This window comes from Chelonia mydas, chromosome 2 (assembly GCF_015237465.2).
Source record: "Chelonia mydas isolate rCheMyd1 chromosome 2, rCheMyd1.pri.v2, whole genome shotgun sequence".
Lineage (NCBI taxonomy): Eukaryota > Metazoa > Chordata > Testudines > Cheloniidae > Chelonia > Chelonia mydas.
In genome coordinates this window covers 227278962-227302225 of record NC_057850.1, presented here as the reverse complement: position 1 = coordinate 227302225, position 23264 = coordinate 227278962, and the positions used below count along the sequence as shown (strand labels likewise).

The 23264-nt window shown below is 41.2% G+C and overlaps 1 protein-coding gene across 18 annotated transcripts in view; it reads right to left on the bottom strand.

The window, feature by feature from the left end:
• KIAA1217 (KIAA1217 ortholog) overlaps window positions 1–23264 on the bottom strand; it is a 511170-nt gene that overhangs the window by 123988 nt on the left and 363918 nt on the right. For all 18 annotated transcript variants that reach the window (XR_005224058.2, XR_005224057.2, XM_037890862.2 and 15 more), the window contains one exon: window positions 4284–4479. Coding sequence is in view for 16 of the 18 variants with exons in the window: in XM_037890862.2 (XP_037746790.1) it covers window positions 4284–4479 (196 nt within the window). In the remaining 2 variants the exon portion in view is untranslated. The remainder of the gene's footprint in view (window positions 1–4283; window positions 4480–23264) is intronic.

Genomic DNA, 23264 nt, shown 5'->3' with positions numbered 1-23264 from the left:
CTTCTCTGAATGGTCCACTTCAGCTGCTCTGGCTTCTTCTCTCAAAGCAGGGAGCCATGAATATCACCAGCTATTATATACCAGCTTTCCAAGCAGGCAGGCTGCCTGCTGGTTGTCCTTCTTCCCTCAGATCCCAGCATAACCTTATCCCCAAGGATAAGGTAAGAATCAATCAGATCCCATGCTGGGTCTACCTGTTGTGGCATGGCTGCCCAACAGAAGTGAGTGGGAGAGTCCACTGGGCTGGGCAGAGAGGGAGATGGGGTGTGTGAAGTTGCCCCCTCTTTTGAGTGCCTACAGACTGCAGCCAGCACTCAGTGGAGATACCGTCAGGTAGGAGTAAGGTCAGGAGCCAGCTATGCACTGGTGTTCTTGACCTCCTCTTCAGTTACCACTCTCTCCTGTTCCCAAGTCCCCATGGCAGACCCCAACACTCTTTGTCAGTGCCCTCCTCCAATGGCTCCTCAGATCCAAGCCTTTGTGTGTCCATGTACCCCCTTCCCAGTCTGGTATCCAGAGCTATGGATTCTGCCTTAATCCAACCCTGTTTATAGTGCCCAATCCTGAGAAACACTGAGAACCTGCAACTCCCATTGTCTTTAGTAGAAAGCGGCAAACACACAGCACTTCTCAGAAATAGGCCTGTTCAGCCTGATTCTGTGAAGTGCCTAGCATCCTCCGCTGCCCCGGAAGTCAAAGAGGATTGAAAGTGCTTGGCACCTGACAGAGTCACATCTCACTGTTTGCAAACCACAAACATTTGTCAGTCTGCATGTCTTTTGAGAAGCATTAAAACAATGATATCAGTGCAATCCAGCACATACATGCACATACTGCTGTTTTTGACAGGTTGCATAACATAATTGTGTACTTGTCAATTTTTATTTCCTTTAGGCAAATTGCAAGTGACTTTGGTGAGAGCTTTGGAGCTCTGTCCAGGTTTAAGATGATTCTTGTTCTGACAGTTTTCCTAGAATTCCCCTTCCCCCCCCCCCCACAGTTATCAAGCTGGAAGAAATCCCAGCTTTCAAATACATATTTTAAAATATATTTTATTTTGTACCTCATGGAGGATTAATTCATTTTAATGTTACACTTTGTCCTCAGGTGGCATACTGATGAGAAATGTGCTGATTCTGATAGACCCTTTTGTCAAGAAAGACCTTAATTTCAAGAACCATGGCTAAAGTTTAAAATGGATACAGAGCTGGAATGTCACATGCGCTGGCTCACCACGGCATGAATTGGAGCCTGGCATGTCATAATGACCCACAGTCATCATTAGTAAGGCTACATTTTAGTCACGGGTATTTTTGGTAAAAGTCATGGACAGGTCACGGGCAGTAAACAAAAATTCATGGCCTGTGACCTGTCCATGGCTTTTACTATATACCTCTAACTAAAACTTGGGCAGGGGGCTGCGGGTGCTCTGGGAGGGCAGTCCAGGGGCACTGCAGTTACTGGGGTGTGTGTGTGGCCTGGGACTCCTGCTGGTGCTGGGGGGGGGAAGGAAGGAGAGGGGAGTGGTGTGTAGCCTGGGACCCCCGTTGGTGCTGGTGTTGGGGGGTGGGTGCGGGCTGGCAGGCTCCCTACCCAGCTCCGCGTGTCTCTGCAGCTCCTAGCGGGAGGGAAGCCCAGCGTGGCTCCCACGCTGCTCCTGCCACAAGTGTTGGCTCCGCAGCTCCCATTGGCTGGGAACTACAGCCAATGGGAGCTGTGGGGGCAGGGCCTGCGGGTGCGGGCAGCATGCAGAGCCCCCTGGCCCCTCCACCTAGGAGCTGCAGGGACATGCTGGTGGGAATCAGGGAGCCCCCCACCTCGAGATAAGCACCACCCCGCCCCCCCCAACCCCATGTCCCTAGCTTCCTCCCACACACCTAAACTGCTGCTGCTGGCCCAGGGGCTCCCCGGCTCAGGCAGCCCTTGAGCCAGCACCAGCCACTGCAGAAGTCACGTGACCAACACAGCCTTAATCATTCGTACTGACTGACAAAAACGTGATGTCCGGGTAGCCAAAATGCATTGCCACTATTCTCATTCACTCCACCTCCGAATAGACCTTTATTCAGTCTGTAATTTGAAAAACAACCTGACTCAACTAGACTTGGAAAAATATGAATGTCTATGACAATAAGATTTTTAAAAGAACCTGTAAAGTTTATTAGACTTAAACCCATAAAAAATGATCATTTTTCCTGTGTCTTAAAAGAACAGTGTTCAGTAGTTTAGGATTAATATGTAGGTTTTGTTTAAAAACATGTAAGTTTGGGTGGAAGGTTCAGGCTTTCCCTTCAAAGTGTCCTGCATCAAACCAACCTGTCCCTTCCAGCTGAGATGGATGAAGCTCCCCATGGCGTCCATCTCCTGGCTTTGGCCAGAGTGGCCCACTGAGGAGTGATGTGAGCCACTCTCTCCCCCATCCTCAGATTTGTGTGCTGCCCTTTTTAGCACTGCTAGTGCCTGCTGGCTTGGAGAACCCTTTTTAGTTCTGTTTTCTATTTTTTTTTAATTGTTCTGTTTATCAGATATCAAAACACTCTTGATAGAAATTGCCTTGGATCACTGAGGAATAAATAAACTCCTGTGATCAGTTTATGAGCTCTCTGTGGTGTATGGTGCAGCCTTTGGTTTATGTCATTCTGCATGTAGGGGAATGAGATCCTACAGAAAAGAAGCAACATTTCAGTGTATTACCCTTGAGAAACATGCCTTCTTCATCAATCTGCATGCAAGTTATGCTGTCTTCCAACAGCAGTCTACCTGCCCTATGGCATTATTCTTAAAAAAACTAGTTTCTACCTGTGCCATCCATCTGTTGAGAAGAAAATCTCTCTAAGAAAGTAAAATGTATTGCAAAACCAATTCTAGTTTAAAATTAATTTTGTGGACAAATTGGGCTAAATTCAACCTTCAGGTGTAGGGGAATTCAAATTGCAGTAACAGGAGGAGCAGCTTCCCCTGAGAAGAGCCCCTTCTAGGTGTAAAGGGTGGAATTGCTGTTGATTGTGCCTCAACTCAAATCTGAAGGTACTTCCTGGAAAAAGTAGAGTAGTTCCATCACCATGTCCATTCAAATCCCTATTCTCTTTACAAAGGCTGCCATAAAAGATTCCAGAGGTAATGTGAATACCATCCCTTTTCAATAGGAATTGGGCCAGCACCAATCAACCATCAGACATTAATCATTTTTTGCTTATTACAAATCGAGCTGGATTTGAACATGTAATATACAAACAAAGGGCTCTGTATCTCATGTCTAAAATTAAGGTCCCATCTTGTAAAAACTCATCACTTAGTGCAGTGTTTACTACCATGTAGGAAGAATAATACTTGGTAATATGTATTTGCACTATTGGGCTGAGCTTGTTAATAGACTCTTCAGGACAGGGTCCACATCTGTCTGTCTGTCTGTCTGTCAAGTGTCTAGCATGCTTTTGGAGACTGCAGTAATACTCTCACTACCAATTCCCTGGGCCATCCAGTACTCCACACTGAACTAATCTGAAAAGAATAAACTGGCAGTGTTGCAGAGGAGTGCCTGTCGTATAGCACCTCCTGCTGGCTAAGTGTGGCGCTGCTGGTGCTCCTTGTCTCCCGTCTTCCCCAAGGCGGGTCTCCTTGGCTCTCCACACACCAGTCTATGCTGGAGAGGTGGCTTAGCCCTCTGGCCAAGTCACATACAAACCTAACACAGGGTAGCAAGAGTCCAAACTAAAAAGTCCCAACAAACAGAGAGGCTCTTTTGCCCTTTGGGGGCTTTCCTTCAGTCTGATTTCTGGGCTACCTTTAAGAGTCTTTCTGGCTTTTGGATAGAGCACTCAGCCCCCAGGGTGGTTTCCCTGGAGTACAGTTCTCAACCCCTTCTGGGATATGTTCCTTATGTCCTTCCCTGCTCCAGTATAGAGCACTGGGGCCCTGGGCTGGTTCCCCTGGAGTACCCTGCCTCCTGCAGACCCTGGCTGAGAGCCTTCCACTCTCTGTGGTACCACTTTCCAAACTGAACTTTGTCAGCCCTCTTTAAGGCCCAGGTGTCCATTAACTACCAAGTGACCCTCCTTCATCCCACCCCCTCACACTGGGAAGCAGATAATAAAAATTATGGCACAGATACGGCTCGCCCCCATCCAGTCTCCTTGTGACACGCAGTAACAATAAGGTGCTGCAAATGTCCATATTTTGTTAACCCCAAAACACTGTAAAGACAAATTTTTATTTGCAGAGAACACAATGCCAAATTTACAGGCCAAGAGCAGAGCACTGAAGGATCCTGGAAGATATTTTACCTAGTGATCTCTCCTTTGTTTGGTTTGCTGACCTCACCACTGGAAGGCTTGCTCGTGTACGGCTGCCTCTGGAAAAAGGAGTTGGAGAATCTCCCTCAGACATGGCTTCTAAAGAATCGGCAGATGCTTCGGACAGATGTTCTGCCTGGTCTCCCAAATTGGGCTGTGGGCTTTGAGACAGCTTTGGGCTCCTTGTCTGTAAAAATAAAATAAATATATCATTATTATATTGCAGATGTCACTAGGAACATCAAGATCCAACTGTCTGGAAAAAAAGCAATGAAAAAGAATTCATTCAGCCTCTAAATGCAGCATTCTGCAAAGCCTTGTGTGCTCAAGGTGACTTCTATGTAAGTTATTTTAAAATATACTGTCCCTGGATATTCCATTAAGGTTTTTATTGCTGTACATCTACTGTACAAATTTCATTTCTAACAATGACCTGAGGCTGACATATTATAGGGTGAATGTATGGCAATTCCATTCCCCTGTTGCTCAGACAACTGTTAACACTGGTTGTGACAACAAAGGTGCACCACACACACAGAGCCTCAACCTGTAGGATTAGAAATTCATCCAATAGGTTTTCTTAGATCTGCTCTCAAAACCAGTGAGTGAGTTCTGTAAAGAGGAAACTGGCAGCTGAGTGGCACAGAAGTATTTACATTTTTGATAACTGAAATGCTATTATTAATAATTAAAATCTCTAAAATGTTGCACTTACCTTGAGGAGTCTGTTGAGAAAAATGTCCTGAAAATAAATTTAGCAGTAAAGCTGTCAGAACTCAGTATCAGAATTGCAGCTACATATGCTGTGAAGAGTAAGGGTTAGCAAGCCACAATAGCAGTCTAAAATTTTTATCCAACATACTAAAAAATTATGAGTTAAACTCTGCTTTTATTTATATCAGCATAAAATGTGGAAAAACTCCACTGATTAACTGAATTACTTGTAATTTCCAGTGCATAACAGCAAACAGAATTTAGCTGCAGACAATTAACTGTAACTTCCGTTAACTGCTAGATACTGTATGTTAAAGATAAGTCTACCTAACCATCTCTGCTGGTACCAATCCAGGGTTTTATATTTGCTCCTATTATTGGAATTTCTGGATAACAAAAACACACTCAGTAGGAAATGCAATGCACTGAACATTTTCATCGTTGACTTCAAAAAGGGCTTTGTGTTTTGTGAAAGAATATATTTATACATTTTACAACTTATAAGGGAAGTTGCATTGATAAACGTATAAGGGTTCCGTTTTGTCTGTTGCAGAGAACAACATAAACTTCTGCCACTATAACTCAGACTGAACTTGGTAGGGTAGTAATTTTCCATAATTTCTCACGCAAATGTAACATCCAAAATAAATAATATACCTACTCTAAGTACAGCAATGCAAAACAAGAAAGGTTTCCCCCCCCCCTCAGAACCTTCAGTGGAAATATAAACTTTTTAAAATTAAAGGCCTAAAGACTTGTCAGTTTATATTCCCTGGCATAAAATGCCACGTATCATATCCATCTTTCTTTCCTCTCTCATTTAAAGGTCAGATACTTATATTAAAAATACCCTATAGTTAGGCTAAAAACAACTCCCATACTGGGTTTGAAAAATCAGTCAAATTAAAGACAAGTTCAAAAAAACAAAAAAGGCCAAAACAACACATTTTGCTGACATGTGGCTCTTTCAGCAGTTTCTCGTGTGAGATGGAGAGAGCTCGTCGCAGCAATGGCATAGATCATGTAATACTCCCCATGTGACCTTGAATGTAAGCAACAATTCTTAACTTTTAAGAGGTTTTCATTAGACTGCTCTACATCCCCAGCCTTCTCTGCTGCCAGCCTGTCCAGTTGCTCACATATTATAAGAAGTTAGAAATATCTAATGAGAAAGCTAAATTCTCTGGAGCTTTGCACTTATGAAAGGTTAGCTATTATCCAATGTCCTGCAATGAAATGATTTTGAAGCATTGAATTTTTCCAGGAATTAAAGCTAACAACATTTATCCCTAGCAAACCAAGGCATGCTTTGAAATGCCTCTGACATGATCAGCTCTAGTCTACAAGGTTGTAAACACAGAGACTGGTGCATGTACAATACTGCCTGAGAGTTTACAGAAGTAACAAGCGACCTGCATACATGAAGGATTTCAAGAAGTCAGTTCTTCTTTCATTCAGTTATCTGAAATGTCGCTTGGCAACCATCATTGCTAAAACATTTTAGTTACATAGGTATGCTTCTTAGAGGGTGTTACCAAGTAATGTCAGTGTAACTTAACTCACTGAACAATAAAGGGGACTAACGCACATTATGAAGCTCAGTTTATTATTCTGTTAATAGAAAAACCATAAAGAAAATATAAAGCAAGGTGCGATATAAATGAATCAAGATAATCCGGTAGAAACACTTCATGGTTTAAGTTTGCTTTTTGAAAAAAATAATTTTGATAAACTAATTTTGCTTCATGTTTCCTCCTGTTACATTTGGTTCCATTGCTCTTAAGACAAGCAGGATGATGAAGTTGTATCTGTGTAGTTACCAATATCTGTTAGGTTATATTCTTGTTTTGAACAATCCTTTAGCATTTAATATAAAACGACTCAGATCCCCCTCAGGATTAATGCCAACTTCACAGTGACACACACACAGTAGCTAGCATTGCTTAATCAAATCACTGCAATGCTAAGAGGCTTACAAAGACTAATTAAGCAAGGGTGACTCATACAGTAGATTCTGTAAAAACAAGAAGCCTGATTCTCCTTTTACATGCACTAAAGTAAGTCTAGAGGGGCTCCATTGAGGTCGATGGAGTTACACAAATGTAAAACCAGCAGCAGTGAGAAGTGAATCAGGCTATATGCACTGTAGAAAGTACAGCTATATGCCCTGTAGAAAGCCTCGGGCCATTTGTGGCACTCGACTAATGTAATATTTTTAATTTTAAACAGATAAAAAGAACTATCACTAGGGAATGGTGGCCATCCAAATAGTTCTGAGATATCAGCGCATATAAGGATTGGGGTGCAGTTTTCTTTTTGCCAATGGTGAGCACCAGGTTGGATATTACAGTGACAGTCAGAGCAAGTTTCTGGACATATCAGGTATCTGAATTGCTTCCTAGAAAAATTGCCCCCCCAAGGGAAAAAGAAAAAAATGACACTTTCCATGTCTATGGAGCCATAAACTACTAGACCCATTGTGAAGATAGCTGGGGAAGGCAGTGGGGAAACTGGCAGTAGTATTTCAGTCCAGGTGTCACCAGTAGGCATGTTGTTGCCAGACTGAAGAAAGGTAAGCACGTAGTAACTGAGATGACAGAGAAATCTGTATAGAAATGACACTACAAAGGTTTCTGTTTGTAAACCCCCCACCCCCCAGTCAAAATGTATTTACAAGTTACCTAAATACTTTAGGCAGTATATAAGAATGGGCTAGTATCCCTTTAAATAGCTTGCGAGCCCTCTAGTGGAGATCATTGTGTTCTGTTTTAGAAGCTTCCAGAGCCCAGCCAGAACCGTGCTCCTATATAACTAAGCCTTACATATTATGTATATTCAGTAAAAATTATACAAATTTACATCAGTAACGATCAGCTAATAGCTTGAGAGACATGCTGGTTCTGTGGCCCTAAACATTACTTGTGTCAGATTGTCCTGACTGGTGCTCAGTCAGTGCTTCCTGAGTCTCAGGCAAAATATGAGGAATGCAAATCACAGCAACACCCCCATGTTACCTGAGACATGAGTAATTAAATAAAGCATAGAATGCAGTGTAACTGGACCTGCAACACAAAAGCCATGCAGATCTTTTCATGCTCCAAGGAAGAGAGAAAACTAAGCCACAGGAATTTCCCACTTAGGTAAGAAGGGTGACTCTCTTCCCATTTAGTAACCAGGATGGGAAGATGAACTTATGCAATGATGTCAAATTGTCATAGGATGATGTTGCATTAAAACTTGATAATGTTCACTCACAATGTCATGTCACCATATAACCCATTACTAATGCAATGTCATGAAGGAAATGTCAGGATGCTGCATGGAGTAATTATTTTATGCATCTCTGCAAATCTATTTGAGGGTGAAGCTATTCTCTGCTTGTTGAAGGTCTATTAACACTAACTGCATACTTACTATTGCTGACCCCAACTTTTTTCATCTGGCCTAGACAATATGTTTACTCAGATCCCACAATTTATCATTTACATTTTTAGGGTGGAATTATATTCAGATCATCCTAAAAAGCTGCAGAATTTTCCATCAGCCTTCAGAGCTCCTACTCATGACTGGCTTTGTTGTAACCAGCCAAAAATATATCTTGTAATTCGACTGCTGTGAAGAAATGAGCTTGAAATATGCAGGTTAGTTATTCCTACTCTCCCTTCTCATCACCACAGACTTATCAGGGGTGAGCTTCATAGTTACAAGTGAAACTTCTTTTGAGGCTCCTATATAAATCTGTCTGGTCAGTTCAAACCTGGGTGCCTAAATAAACGAAGCCAGATTTTCAGGGCTGTTGAGTGCCTGGAATTAACACACTTTTGAAGTCGATGGGAGCTGTGGATGCTCAGCACTTATTACCACCAGGCTCTTATCTAGGTCTAATTGGAGACACTGAAGTTTAAAAATGTTGTCCTAGGGAACTTGGCAACAGGCCTATCAGCAGTTTTCATCCCGACAGACAGGTCAGGGCTGAAATATGCAACATACTTATAAATATTTAAACAAATCCTCAAGCAATCAAGGAACCCTCAATTTTAAGCTTCCTCCAAAAAGTGCATGATGGGTGGATGGTGCCTCAGTTTAATTGAAATGGCACACTTTCCCTCCCCCCCTACTATCCCCCCAAAGAAATTCCTATTGAGAACAATAGGATGGAGAGCTTAAAAAAGAGAAACTCGAACATATACATATTAAACTTTATTAATAGTTCTTAATCCATGTATGTGTAACCCAAGGTTTTCTATTGCCACAAAGGACAGTCTGGGATTTGGGGAGGTAAAACACAAAACTAGAACAAATTCTATAGGTAATATTTTAAATGTGGTGGCTGTAAAAATACAGAGCAATGGTCCACCTTGCTATTCTACCCAGTGAAGAATTCTGGGATCCCACCACATTTGCTCATGGCAGATAAGTTTCACAGTCTTCGTCATCTCATCCCAGGTGGACTCAGGATTACTATTCTGCTATTTATTAAAGGTGTCCATAATTTCCAACTTGGATATTTACACAGGGCTTATCTAAATTCTCATCATAGTTTCAGTTGGAACTTATTTATTTTCCTCAAAAAAAAACATGCTGAGGTGTATTCATGGTGCAGAATGACCCATGTTCCATCCCAGAGGTGGCTGCAATTCCCATCTACACAATCTGGGAAGTGCTGTGGGAACTCTAAGGATGAAAGGGATAATTTCAATAAAAGCTGACGTTACACTTATTAAACAGAAAAGATCCTCACCCACTCAAGTAGCCATAAAACCACAAGCAAAAAGAAATACTTAAATATATAAACAGATGCCTAAGTGCACCTTGGGGATAATGTGTTCTGATCCAAGTGACAGATTACAGTCTCACCCCTCTCTCCCATGCACACACCCAAGGAAAATAAAAGGAATTTCCACACCTTTGGTGTTTGCCCACCAGAGCTAATGAACAAGCTATGCAGACTCCAAAGCTGTACTTGTCAGACCTATTTCAGTGGTTCTAAATGGCTGGAAAGAATTTTTCCATGTGCTAAATAGTTTTGGGGGGTGGGGGAAAGACAACAATCACCAACACTAAGTTGCCTTGTAGGTTGGCAAGCTCTTCAGGGCAGGGTGTGAGCCGTGGCCTTCTGTGTTTGGAAAGAGACTAGCATCTGGTGGGCACTACCAGGAAATAAATAAATAGATGGGGAAAAGAAGTATAACAACGAGCATTGCGTAGGGTCTTAGGCAGCATGTCACTTACATCTGTCTCCTTATTTGAGATTCCTCCCACCCCATGCAAATAGATGTGCATCGTTAAGGGCCTCTGAAATGTTACATTTGAAATAAGAAAAGGAGTACTAGTGGCACCTTAGAGACTAACCAATTTATTTGAGCATAAGCTTTCGTGAGCTACAGCTCACTTCATCGGATGCATCCGATGAAGTGAGCTGTAGCTCACGAAAGCTTATGCTCAAATAAATTGGTTAGTCTCTAAGGTGCCACTAGTACTCCTTTTCTTTTTGCGAATACAGACTAACACGGCTGCTACTCTGAAACCTACATTTGAAATATTTATCAGAGCACCTATGAAAAATTACTGGGCTGGTGAAATTTGGTATTACAGTAGGGTGACCAGATGTCCCGATTTTATAGGGACAGTTCTGATATTCTGAGCTTTGTCTTATATAGGCATCTATTGCCCCTCACCTCCCTGTCCCGATTTCTCACGCTTGCTATTTGTTCACCCTATATTACAGCAGCTCCCTTTCTCCTCTCATGCGATTTGTCACTCTTCCTCCCCCCACCCCTTTCCCTCTCCTGCTGTTCTATGGGCATCTCATTGTTGAATTAGAAGTAGGCTGCCCCTCTCTTTATCATCCTCTGCCCTTCTGCTTCTCCCCCTTTTCCTTTCGGTCTGCTTCCTTGATTTATTTGCATATTTAAGTCCTATTGGTGGAAATAAAATGAGTCAGCAAATGGCATAATATCAGGGACAAACAGACCAACAAGGCTATAATGCACTGTACATAGAGAAAAAAAATGCGTAATATCCCTGTTCTTATCCCTGTAAAAAAGAACACAGAGTATGATCACTCTCAAAATGTTTTGTTTCTTACCCATGGAGGGTGATATTTATGGGATTGAGGGATTATGCATTTGACTGCAGCATAAAGCATTCTGGGACCCTTTAAATCTGCATTCATTTATAAACCAGACAAAATATGCTGGCAAAATAAACTATGAAGATGCAGTTGAGACACCCGTAATTATATATGTCATATACAAAGTGGAGGAAGAGCTCAATGGAGAGCATAGAAATGTAGGGTTAACTTTCTAAGTGTGAATCTTTTGTGTGTGTGTGATTGTGAAGGCCATGGTCATCTCAGGGTACTCTTGCGAATATCTTATATTTCTCACTAGCAATTTCAGGGATACATAAACATACATGTTTCTAAATCCATAGAATCTAAAAGATTAAATTTTTGATGAAAGTGATCATGAAAAGAGAGATTTCATGATTCCAAGGAAAGGAAGGAGTGAGAGCAGCAGAATAAGAACAATGGATTTCAAAAACCAAACTCGGAAAAATAGTAGGTAAGGTCCCATGGGAAGAAAATCTAGGGGGAAAAGGAGCTCAGGAGAGTTGGTTGTTTCTTAAGGAGACAATATTAAAGGCACAACTGAAAACTATCTCAGTGTGAAGGAAATATAGGAAGAATAGTAAGAGGCCAATATAGCTCCATTAGGATCTCTTTAATGACCTGAAAAATCAAAAAGGAGTCCTACAAATAGTGAAAACTTGGACAAATTGCCGAGGAGTACAAAAGAGTAAGCACTCACAAGCAGCGACAAAATCAAAAAGGCTAAAGCACAGAATGAGTTACATCTAGCAAAGGACATAAAGGCGATAAGAGGCAGCTCTTTAAATACACTTGGAGCAAGAGAAAGATGAAGAAAAGTGTAGGTTCTCTACTTAGCAGTGAAGGAGAGCTAATAATAGATGACACCAAGAAGACTGAGGTGTTTAATGCCTATTTTGCTTCAGTCTTCACTAGACATCTGAATGGTGACCAGATACTTAACACAATTAGCAGTAACAAAGGGGAAGGGACACAAGCCAAAATAGGGAAAGAACAGATTAAAGAATAATTAGATAAGATAGATGTATTCAAGTCACCAGGGCCTGATGAAATTCACCCTAGGGCACTTAAGGAACTAATTGAAGCAACTTCGGAACTATTAGCAATTATCTTTGAAAATTCATGGAAGATGGGTGAAGCCCCTGAGGACTAGAGAAGGGCAAACATAGTATCTATCTTTAAAATGTGGAACCAAGAGGATCCAGGGAATTATAGACCAGAGAGCCTAACTTCGATTCCTGGAAAGATCCTGGAACAAATTATTAAACAATCAATTTCTAAGCACCTAGAGAATAATAGCGTTATAAGGAATAGGAAGCATAGATTTGTCAACAACAAATCATGCCAAACCAACCTAATCTCCTTCTTTGACAGGGTTACTGGCCTAGTGAATGTGGGGAAGCAACAGATGAGATATATCTTGATTTTAGTAAGGGTTTTGACACAGTCTCACGTGACAGTCCCATAAACAAACTAGAGAAATGTGGTCTGGATGAAATTACTATAAAGTGGGTTCACAACTGGTGGAAAGACCATACTCAAAGAGTAGTTATCAATAGTTTGCTGTCAAACTGGGAGGACATATCTAGTGGGGTTCCACAGAGGTCAGTGCTGGGTCTAGTACTATTGAATATTTTCATTAATGACTTGGATAATGCAGTGGAGATTATACTTATAAAATTTGCAGATGACACTAAACTGGGGCGGGGAGATGCAAGCACTTTGGAGGACAGGATTAGAATTCAAACCAACCGTGACAAATTAGAGAATTGGTCTGAAGTCAGCAAAATGAAGTTCAATAAAGACAAGTGCAAAGCATTTCACTTGGGAAGGATAAATCATATGCACAACTACAAAATGGGGAATAACTAGCTAGGTGGTGAAACTGCTGAAAGAAATCAGTGATTATCGTGAATCAAAAATTGAATGAGAGTCAACAATGTGATGCACTTGTGGAAAAGGCTAATATCATTCTTGGGTGTATGAATAGAAGTATTGTATATAAGACATGGGAGGGAATTGTCCCACTCTACTTGGACTGGTGAGGCCTCAGCTGGAGTTCTGTGTCCAATTCTGGGTGGCACACTTTAAGAAAGATGTGGACAAATTGGAGAGCCCCCAGAGGAAAGCAATAAAAATGATAAAAGGTTTAAAAAACTGACCTATTAGGAAAGGTTAAAAAAACTGGACATGTTTAGTCTTGCGAAAAGACAACTGAGGGGGGACCCGATAACAGTCTTCAAAATATGTTAAGGGCTATTACAAAGAAGACGGTGATCAACTATTCTCCATGTCTACTGATTTAGGACAAGAAGTAATGGGGTTAATCTGCAGTGAGAGAAATTTAGGCTAGATATTAGGAAAAACTTTCTAACTATGAGGGTAGTTAAACTCTGGAGGCTTCCAAGGGAGGTTGTGGAATCCCCATCATTGGAGGTTTTTAAGAAGAGGTTGGAAAAACACCTGTCAGGGATAGTGCAGGTTTGCTTACACACAGGGCAGGACTTCAGGAGTTTTCAAGGTCCCTTCAAGCCCTAGATTTCTATGTCTCTATGATGTAACAAGGGACTATAAAGTGGCACAAGTGTGAGGAGGACTGAATAAAACAGATGAATGTGAAAATCCAGTCTGGAAATTGGGCTGGGAACCACTGGAAAAGATAATAAGTATATGTTCCCATTTCCTGTATCCCTCTCTATACGCCACCCAATTGGTATGCTCCATAAGGAAGTCCCTCCAAGGGGCACAAAAATCTAATGCCCTATTAAGGGACATCCCTGTAACTTTCAAAACCACAAGAAAGAGCAAACTACATGATAAGCATCCTCATTTCCACAGGTCAACTTTGCTGCAGCTGTTTGATCTCTCAATTAATTCAAAAACAGAAAAATCCTTCAAATATATAATGCTATAGAGAGAGAGAATTCAGCACATTTTAAGGTGGTTATTAATGTATTGGGGCCACATTCATCCCTCAACAACATGCACTCAACTCCCACTGAGTTGAAGGAGTTGGGTGCATCTAACCAAGACAAGAGCGTGGACATTTATGCCTAGCATGCCATTAGAGGCAAACTCAGAAACAAAAACAATGTCAAAGGATGCACATGCATCAGATTGCTGTAGCCATTTCGCTTGATGTGAACCATGGTGGAATACAAAGGGAAAAGCATGCATGTCCAGATTTACTGAAGGACACTGACACTAGTTGTGAGGCAAACCACACACAGTTAAAAGGTAACAGGCTCAATCCAAGGCAGAGTGCAGAAAAAGAAAGTACAGTACTAACTCTCTGAGAAGATTCAATTTTCATCAAGTACCTTTGAATGTCAAGTTCTGAATGAAGGGAGACCAACATACACTGCAAAGCCTGTGGATCAAAGAAAGAGACAGAAAGAGAAAACTGTTTAAAGGAAAAATAAATCAAAACAAAACAAAAAGAGAATGGCCTGTGCATAATGAAACTGTACTGCAGCATACCAGCAGCGGAAAGGAAAGATGAGATATATATTGAAAAAATATATAGAACAAAAGGCAGCATGTACACAGTGAGCAATATAGTCTTATCAATCAGTAACACAGTTTCACTTCAGTATTCCAAGAAGCAGTTCTATAGCATTGAACTCAGAAGGTGCACTAGGAACTGGTGAGTTGTGAATGTTGACAGTGATCTTACCATAACCCCAGTTTAAATGAAGACTATGCCAGCTTGTTAGCCTGTCACTCCCCATAGCGGCCAGCGTCATTGGTGGGGAGTGACAGGCTAACATGATGGCATAGCGCTTCTTGATCACACTACGAAAAGTGTTGCCTGATCTCGTGAATTTACTGCGAGTCTCACAATGGTTGGAGTTTTGCATAAAGCTCCAGCTCCCAGAGTCATAGGATTATGACTTTCATTTAAAAACAAGTTTCTAGCCTTCATAGTTGCGGAGAAAATCTTGAAAATAGGAGGTTTAAGACCCACAATACAATAAAAAGAACCCCAAATGTAGTATTGTTAACAGCTCATGATTTTAGGGGGCCTGACATTATTTTTGAACACTTGGAGTTGTAAATGTAATGCTACATGTAATTGAAATGTAATTTAATCTTTCGTTTGTTTCTAAGAAAAGAAAAGCATTTTACTGTATTTCTAAATCTTCTCTCCTTTCAGCCTGTGTCAAACTGCTATTACAACTGTTACAGTGCTTAATTTGTGCCAGGGCTTGCCCCGGCACCTCTAGGCTTGACAGTTCATATCCCTGGCACCCCTGGGCTTACCGCATCAGTTATGAATGTAAAAAAAATGCTTGAGCCCCAGCACCTCTTTCATTACAAATTAAGCACCGCAACTGTAATGACCCCGCTATTGCCTATTCTATACTTTCTGCTATTAGTACGAGCCAAAGTGAGAAAGTAAGCTGAATGGATAACTATTAACTACAACAAATATCTTATTGAGCAAGTGAGCACATCATATAGTGCCAACACTATAATTAAGACAGTAATTCAAAGAATCTTTCAATTCTTGTACACAAAACCCATGACAGACATGATTGTATGATATTTGATTCCAGGGGCAAGCCTATTAGTACACAAATATTCTATATTTCTTCAAGAATTAGTCAACTAGATAATGTTTTTGTGTGTTTGTGTGTGTGGGGGGGAGTTATACTTCTTTTTAAAAGAAAACAATAGAACACTTCCCCCCAACGACAAATATTGTTCAAGTAAAATAGGATTTTTACAAGTAAGTTATTTGTGCAAACACAAATACATACTAACTGCAACCTTGAAGCACCAACTGGATAAATTCCAATCCTGATCCCAGCACAAAGGCACAGACAACACGGTCAGTTGCCATGGTCTCTGCATTATTGAAATCATGTCAGCTTTTGCATTTGTTTCTGAAGTCACCCTCCCTAACACACACACACTCCAAAAGGTTTTACTTTATTTTTAATTGAGAAATCATTCAGATAGAAAAATCCATCACATTACTTCATTTTTTTACATCAAGTGCTAAATCCCACAAGTTTCAGAGTAACAGCCGTGTTAGTCTGTATTCGCAAAAAGAAAAGGAGTACTTGTGGCACCTTAGAGACTAACCAATTTATCTGAGCATCAGCTTTCGTGAGCTACAGCTCACTTCATCGGATGCAAGGTGCCACAAGTACTCCTTTTCTTTTTGTAAATCCCACAAGGCAAAGTAGCTGGATTGTGTGCAGGGCTTTCTATGGGAAGGAATCTCTCCCATGCTGCAGAGCTTCCCTGAGGTTTCTGTAGCTCTCATCATGCACGAGACCCTAATTGTGTAGAGTGCAATGATCCACATACTGGCAGATTCACCAGCTCCGCTCACACTCTGACCTCCAGCTCTTACCCAAGCTCCATGGAACAGGGTGGAGTTGAGCTCCATGCCCAATGGGTTCCTCAAATCCTGTCACCCCACACAGTGAAACCAAACTGGTGTTACTGCCTCTGGAGCCTTCCACATCACAAAGGAAGGTGCCGGATTTAACTCCAAAGTGTGTCTCATTATTAAAGTTAGGAAGCCACTTGAATAGTGTATCTTTTTAGGGGGGGAATTTCTCTGTTATTAAATTACTCTTTTAAAAATAATCAAATTGTTATGTAAATTCTACAGCAGGTAGGCAGGTCAGAATACATTTAAAAGCGATCAATCAATTTCATGGACATCTAAAAAACCCTCTCCTCTTAGTATGACGACATATTCTCTGCCCCTCAGTATCACATGTTGTAGCATGTGCACCAAGGATTGGAGCTAGCAGTCAATGAGTAAACATAATCTGACAGGGAAAAACCCCCACACAAAATCACAACGTGGACAGTCATATGATATAGGAAGTCTCCCAATATAGTAGACAAGTTAGTGCTATAAAGGCAAGTGAAGACTCCGCAGTCTGTTGCAGAGAAGACTTCAGATCATATCAGACTTCAGTATCAGGAGAATACTTGGACAAGGTAATATGAGAAGAAGATTACTAAAACTACCTTTAAATGCTGTGATCCCAAATCAGGGCCTCACTAGAGGTGAGCCTAGAACAGATTTTGAAGAAATTCCGGTCGGAATCCAAACTTTGAGGCTTGGACCCATCACTAATATTAACCTAAATATTTCTTAGGTATTTATATGCCCTACGCTCCCTAACTCATCACCATAGCATCCCGAGTACCTCAGAAATATTTTAAAATATAGAACAGTACTAATCTGTTCCCTTCCTCCCAGCCTGTAGGAGAAACAGCTTGATTTTTATTTTATTTTTCATGTGTAGGTACAGTATGTGTGTGAATGTACACAGACCATACAGAGGGAAAGCTAAGTTGAAGAGATGAGCTTCATATTATAGTTCTCAATGCAATGAGGACTGTAATCCTTCTTTTCTGCTACAGGAAGAAGTTTAATAATGTAGGGTCAGCATCTGTGAAAGTTCTCTCTCTCACACACCTGCTCCACTGGTTGACCATTTCATTGGCCCACACTGGAATGTAGCTGTCATGGGACATCATGGCCATGGAGAAAGAAGCAGCCTCTCAGGTAGTTAGGGACAATCCCATGGACAATTTACACTATCAGAAGAGAGATCTTGAACCGGACTCTCTATTTAATGGAGAGCCAGTACAGAGAATAAAGCACTGGGATGATGCGCTCACAGCAACCTGTATTGGCAAGCAGATGAGCTGCTGTGTTTTGTACCAGCTGGGAGCTTTTTCAGGGCCTGCAGCTTCATTCCTATATATAATGGGACAGAGCCTCAGCTGATGTACATCAGCCTGGCTCCATTGACTTCAATGGCAATACACTGATCTATACTAGGTGAGGATCTGGCCCAATGAGTTTAAAGAATTTATATGTGACTACAAGGAATAACACACGCTCTATCGCCCTAGACCCTCAAAGGAGAGTAGCTTCTGTTGAAAAGTATTGTGTCTCTAGGAGCTGAGAAAGTAAATAACCCACAAATATATAATATAAAGTGCTATGTCCTGCCAATGCTGGATTAGCATAGAAAGGGATAGCTGAACACAAGCTATAAGGAGGCAGTAGAAAAAGCTGCAGAAGGAAAACAATTTCTAATGGGAAAATGTGGAATGTGTAAAGAAGGAACAGAGAAAGGAGCAGTGTGAGATACTGACTATATAGTCAGTAGAATCAAGTTTGGAAAAGCCATGGCTGTGGACATATCGAGACACACTAACAGGCAAGTATGAGAAGGATTTACTATTACATGGAGAAAAACTGATTTCAGGAGCCAGTCTTTACTATGATGAGAAAGGTAATAGGAACAAAGGAAGCAGCTGTAAAACATGCTGGTTTTGAACTGTAAACAGAAATGGAGACAGCAGTGGCCTTGAAAAGGTGTAGAAAGCTGAGACTCAAAGGAGGAAAGCAAAGATGCCAGGAATGTGCTGACACTCGTTAACTGGAGTCCTGAAAAACATCTAATGCATGCAATTGGCAAAGTAGTATCCAAACGATCAGCATGCAGTAACTTAGGGAGAAAAAAGTTAAATAACTTAGTGCTGAATGTATTAGTAATTATCCCAATGCCTGAGAAAAGAGACTGAATGAAGTGTAAGACTAGCTTGCGGGATCAGCTTGCTTAGTAGCCCAAGGGAAAGTATTCACCATACTAAGCAGGATCAGGCCTTTTGAGCACTCAGATTCTAGACCTCCAAAGAAAAATCCAAGTGCTTCAGATGCTGCTGTTGGTGATTCAGTAGGAGGCCTCCTTCCTTCCAGATTAGTCTGAAGCAATGCTGCAGAATGGTGTCAGGAATGCACGGTACAGTTAGAGGGTTTTTGGAGGAAAAGTACCACTGCTTTTCTTACTGGCTGTGGTCATTAAAATCTGGGTGGAGCTTTTCACTAGAGAGTGGGTGTTAACCTCAGTTCCCCAGATCACAGGATAACTGAGAAATCACGCAGAATGTTAGGGTTTCCAGCATTTTCAATCCACGTCAAATTTAGGTCCTTGTTTTATGGTTTTGGTAAATTTCAGAAAGGAAGCAAGTCCTTACAAAGAGAACAAGCTGAATGAATTTATACCGGTCACCTAGGAAAATTACAAGGCTGCTCAGATGTTTTACAAGAGATTTCTAAGGCCAGGTCTAGAATATACTACTAAGTGTGAAGCAAAGACATGCTAGCAAGAAGGCTGGGGTGCTATAAAGCCATCATGGAAATTGAATGTGCTTACAATCTCTTACCAACTACCCTTTTCAGGATCATGCAGAATCATGTCATAAAGTCAATACTGGAAGGAAACAGTAACGGGAAAGCAAATGGCTGGATATGACTATGTAGATGATAATATATTACTGGGAGGGTCACTGACTCATATGTCCTCTTAAAGAGCTTAGAACTGAAGGAAGGAAATAGGGATCAAATATCTATTTCCTGCAGACAAGGATTTTGTTGGAAGTATGTGAGCAAGCCAGGATGGGAAAAAGTAAGGATGGCAGCATAGCTGGGTTTGAGCCAGAGAAGCTATTCTAGTAGTAATTTAAAAACAGCAGAAATTTGTCAGTCAAGGAGAATAACTTACTTAACACACATATCAGGGCAGAAAAGGTGATCTCCGATGAATTGCAAGCGGTATGCAAGATAGCCATTTGGGCAGCTGATGATGAAACAGGGATGGGCAATGACAAATGGTTTGAAAGTAATCATAGAGACAATAAAGTCAGCCAAATGTAGATCAAAAATGTAGACAGAGGGAGAGAACAAAGCAAGAATACTACATGAAACATTCAGATTCAGAATTTCAGCATGTTTTTACCTGGACAGCATCATACAAAATGCATATGTTCTTTGGCTGTTTGCTTATTTAAAAAATCACAGATGAGAACTATGTATACATGCTACGTTAGCAGAAACAACTTTTACCTAATTACCAAACAAAAAGCAACATGAAAGAGTTAAATTCTCCTCTTCTCTCTCAAAGTTATTGCTCTCTCAATATATATGTAAAAATAACTTGTATTGTCAACAATTCTTTATTATAAAGAAAGTAACTAGAAAGAGCTAAATCTGAAAGTGCTTCTCAATGGAATTCAGCGAATGCCCCCTAATATTTTTTATATATACATATATAGGTGGTATTAGGGGGCATTAGCTGTCTGTGTGTGTGTGTGTGTGTGTGTGTAATTTATTTAAAAATTAAATTTTAAAAAAAATGTTAAAACAGTGGTCCCCAAACTTTTTACCTTGCACCCCCTCTTACAGCATCCATTCCCCCCCCCAGTTGGGGCCGGGAGCGGAGCCGTAGCTGTGGGGGGGACGGGACGGGAGGGGTGGGACAGATGGGGTAAGGAGGCCGAAGCTGGGGCCACAGCTGGGGGCGGGGCTGGAGCCTCGGCCAAGGGCTGAGGCAGGCAGCTGACACACCAGATGCAGAGCCCCGGCGGGTGGGGCCAGCAGCCAGGGCCACAGGCGCAGGGCTGGCAGTTGGAGCCAACAGTCAGGGCCAGGAGCAGAGCTGGGTGGCAGCTCCTTCCCCATCTGGCCTGGCCATGCCCCTCCCCCCCAACATTCCTCTACGCCCCACTAGGAGGGCATGCCAACAGTTTGGGGACCTCTGTGTTAAACAGTCTGGAAACGAAAAGTGAAGGGATCCAACATGTTCCACAGGACCATATATTCCTTCATCTTTCACTATCTCCCCTTGTTTTGTCTGTAATAGAAATAAGCTAATGGATATACACTATTGATTACGTATCTGGGATGAGGGAAGAGAGTTTCCAGTTCCCCTTAGAAATGCTCCCCAGCCTTCTCTTTGATCCTTCAAAGTGTTGAGTGCTCTGGCCTGATCTTGCCAAGCACTTAAGTACATGTATATCTTTAAGAAATCACTGGGACTACTAACATACTTGAAGTTAGGCACATGCTTAATTTCTTGGCTGGAGTGAGACCAGAATGCTCAGCACCTTGTAGAACTGAGCCCTATATCCCTGCTCGATTGAGTCCCAGCCAGCCCCTTCCCCGACCACCTTTTTATAACCATAAAAGATGACAGAGGTTCAATGAAGTGAGAAGTGTATCTTACATTCTTACATGACTGTCTTCTCTACAGTTATTCAAGCACCATCTTGCACAATGTAAGAGGCCAAACCAAATTCTTTGTGCCATGCTGGAACAAACTGATTGGGTATAGTTCCTCAAGACTAATGTAAATCCAGTTCAAGGAGCTCTCTTGTGTAGGAAAATTCTGCACACAAGAAAGCTTGCAAATTATAGACATATAATATAGCATGGAAAATTTTGAAAAAACACTGTCTAAAAAGTCAAACATGGATGCCTAAAGTGAGTCATGTAAATCCACATTGAGGCACCTAATTAAACAGCCTGATTTTAAGAGGGGCCAAGCACCATTGCTCTCATTAATTTTAATACGAGTTGTTGGGTGCATGGCAACTGAAAAATCAGATTCTTTTATTTATAAACTGATTTATATAAAATGTTCAGCTGCCTAAACAAGGATTTATGGCCCTAACATTAGCAAGTTTGAAAATGTTAGCAAATCTCTTTGGAGAATGTTCTGTCCTGATTTCCTGTATTTCTCTTCCACTTTTGTTTTAATAGCTGGGATGCTTGCACAAACACAGATTCTTTGTTTTTAAGAGTCCATCTGTTCCTGTTGTTGATTCCCTACCTGAAGTTATTATCCTCTCTAACATCACAATTTATTACTGAGAAAACCATTGTGATTCCCCATAAGAAGATTATGGTTTGTGGGAAGAAAGAAGCATGCAGAGATAAGCCGTAAAGAAACAAAGATCATGATTTCATGGAAATGTCCCCAGTAGTATAAAAATATAGGGAAGAGGAATAAAACAAATCATCTCTCTCTCTGTCTCTCCACACACACGCGTGCACACACATAAGTTTTCAATATACAATTCATCCCTTTCATTTTCCTCTGGTGTTTCCCTCTCAACATTACATCGACAATTGGCTGACCTGGTTATTCATATGACAATCAGTGGTATATGGCACATTACAGAGTACATAGTGACAACTTATGGCCTAATGTGAACACCATCTTCTGAAATATTGAACACATGCCTTGTCATTTTCCATTAGTTATATCTATTTGTGATTGATCTTCCATGAGTTCTTTCTCCTTAGACTTCTTTTTTTACCTGCACTGTTAATTAAATGGCCATTATTTTCTTGTCTGTGATCAGCTCATTCAGATAAATCCGATAAAAGCTATTCAAAGTGATGGAAATAAATGTGAAGATTGGGTTACTTGCAATTCAAATTGTACCATTTTCCTGTAGTTGTAACAAAAGAGGGAATGACTATGAGGTAATTATTCAGAAAGAAATGCTGAGAGACCCCTGACTATACACTGTAACATGGTTCCACCTTTATTCTGGTCTCCCATGTGTGGCTTTAAGAATGCTAACGGTGAGATTTTCAAAAGAGCTCAGGACCCAGCAACTCCAAATAATGGCATCTACAGAGCGCTAAGCTTGTATGGAAATCTGGCCACTTCAGACGACAAAACGGAGGTTGAGCTCTTCTGAAAAACTGGCTCTAGAAAGGCCCAGAATAGCCCTACTGGTTTCCCATTTAACATGATTTGGTAGGCTGATCCCTGCACCCATGCAGAGCCCTGATGAAGTCAGGAGGGTTCTGTCTGGGAACAGAGGTTGACCTGCAAGGAACCCAGTGCAGGATTGGGGCCCAAAGGGTTAACTCTTTTCTTAGATGGCTGTTTTTCTAGCTATCACATCTTCATATGCTAATGAGCTCTCATACAAGCATTGTTATTCAGAATCCCCTATATCATAGAGCAATGAATTAATAAGCCTGCTTGCTCACATTAAAGCATGCAAAATATCCTTCTTCTGACAGCATTCCAATCTGCTCCAAAAATTCTGTTTAATCAGCTCTACAAAGAAATCTAGGCATAGAGTTCTACAGATTGGGAATCTGGAAGTCCTGAATCCCAATACCAGGCCTTGATTAAGGCACTCTGCTTCTGTTGCCCTATCTCAAAGTAAAACATAGTGAATGATATCTACCTAGCTCAGAGGAGTTCTTTAAAGATGAATTAGTTATTGCTTTCCAGCTCTCTGAAGATAAAAACTGCTATATAAAAACTAATTTTTATTGTGTCATATTAAGCTTG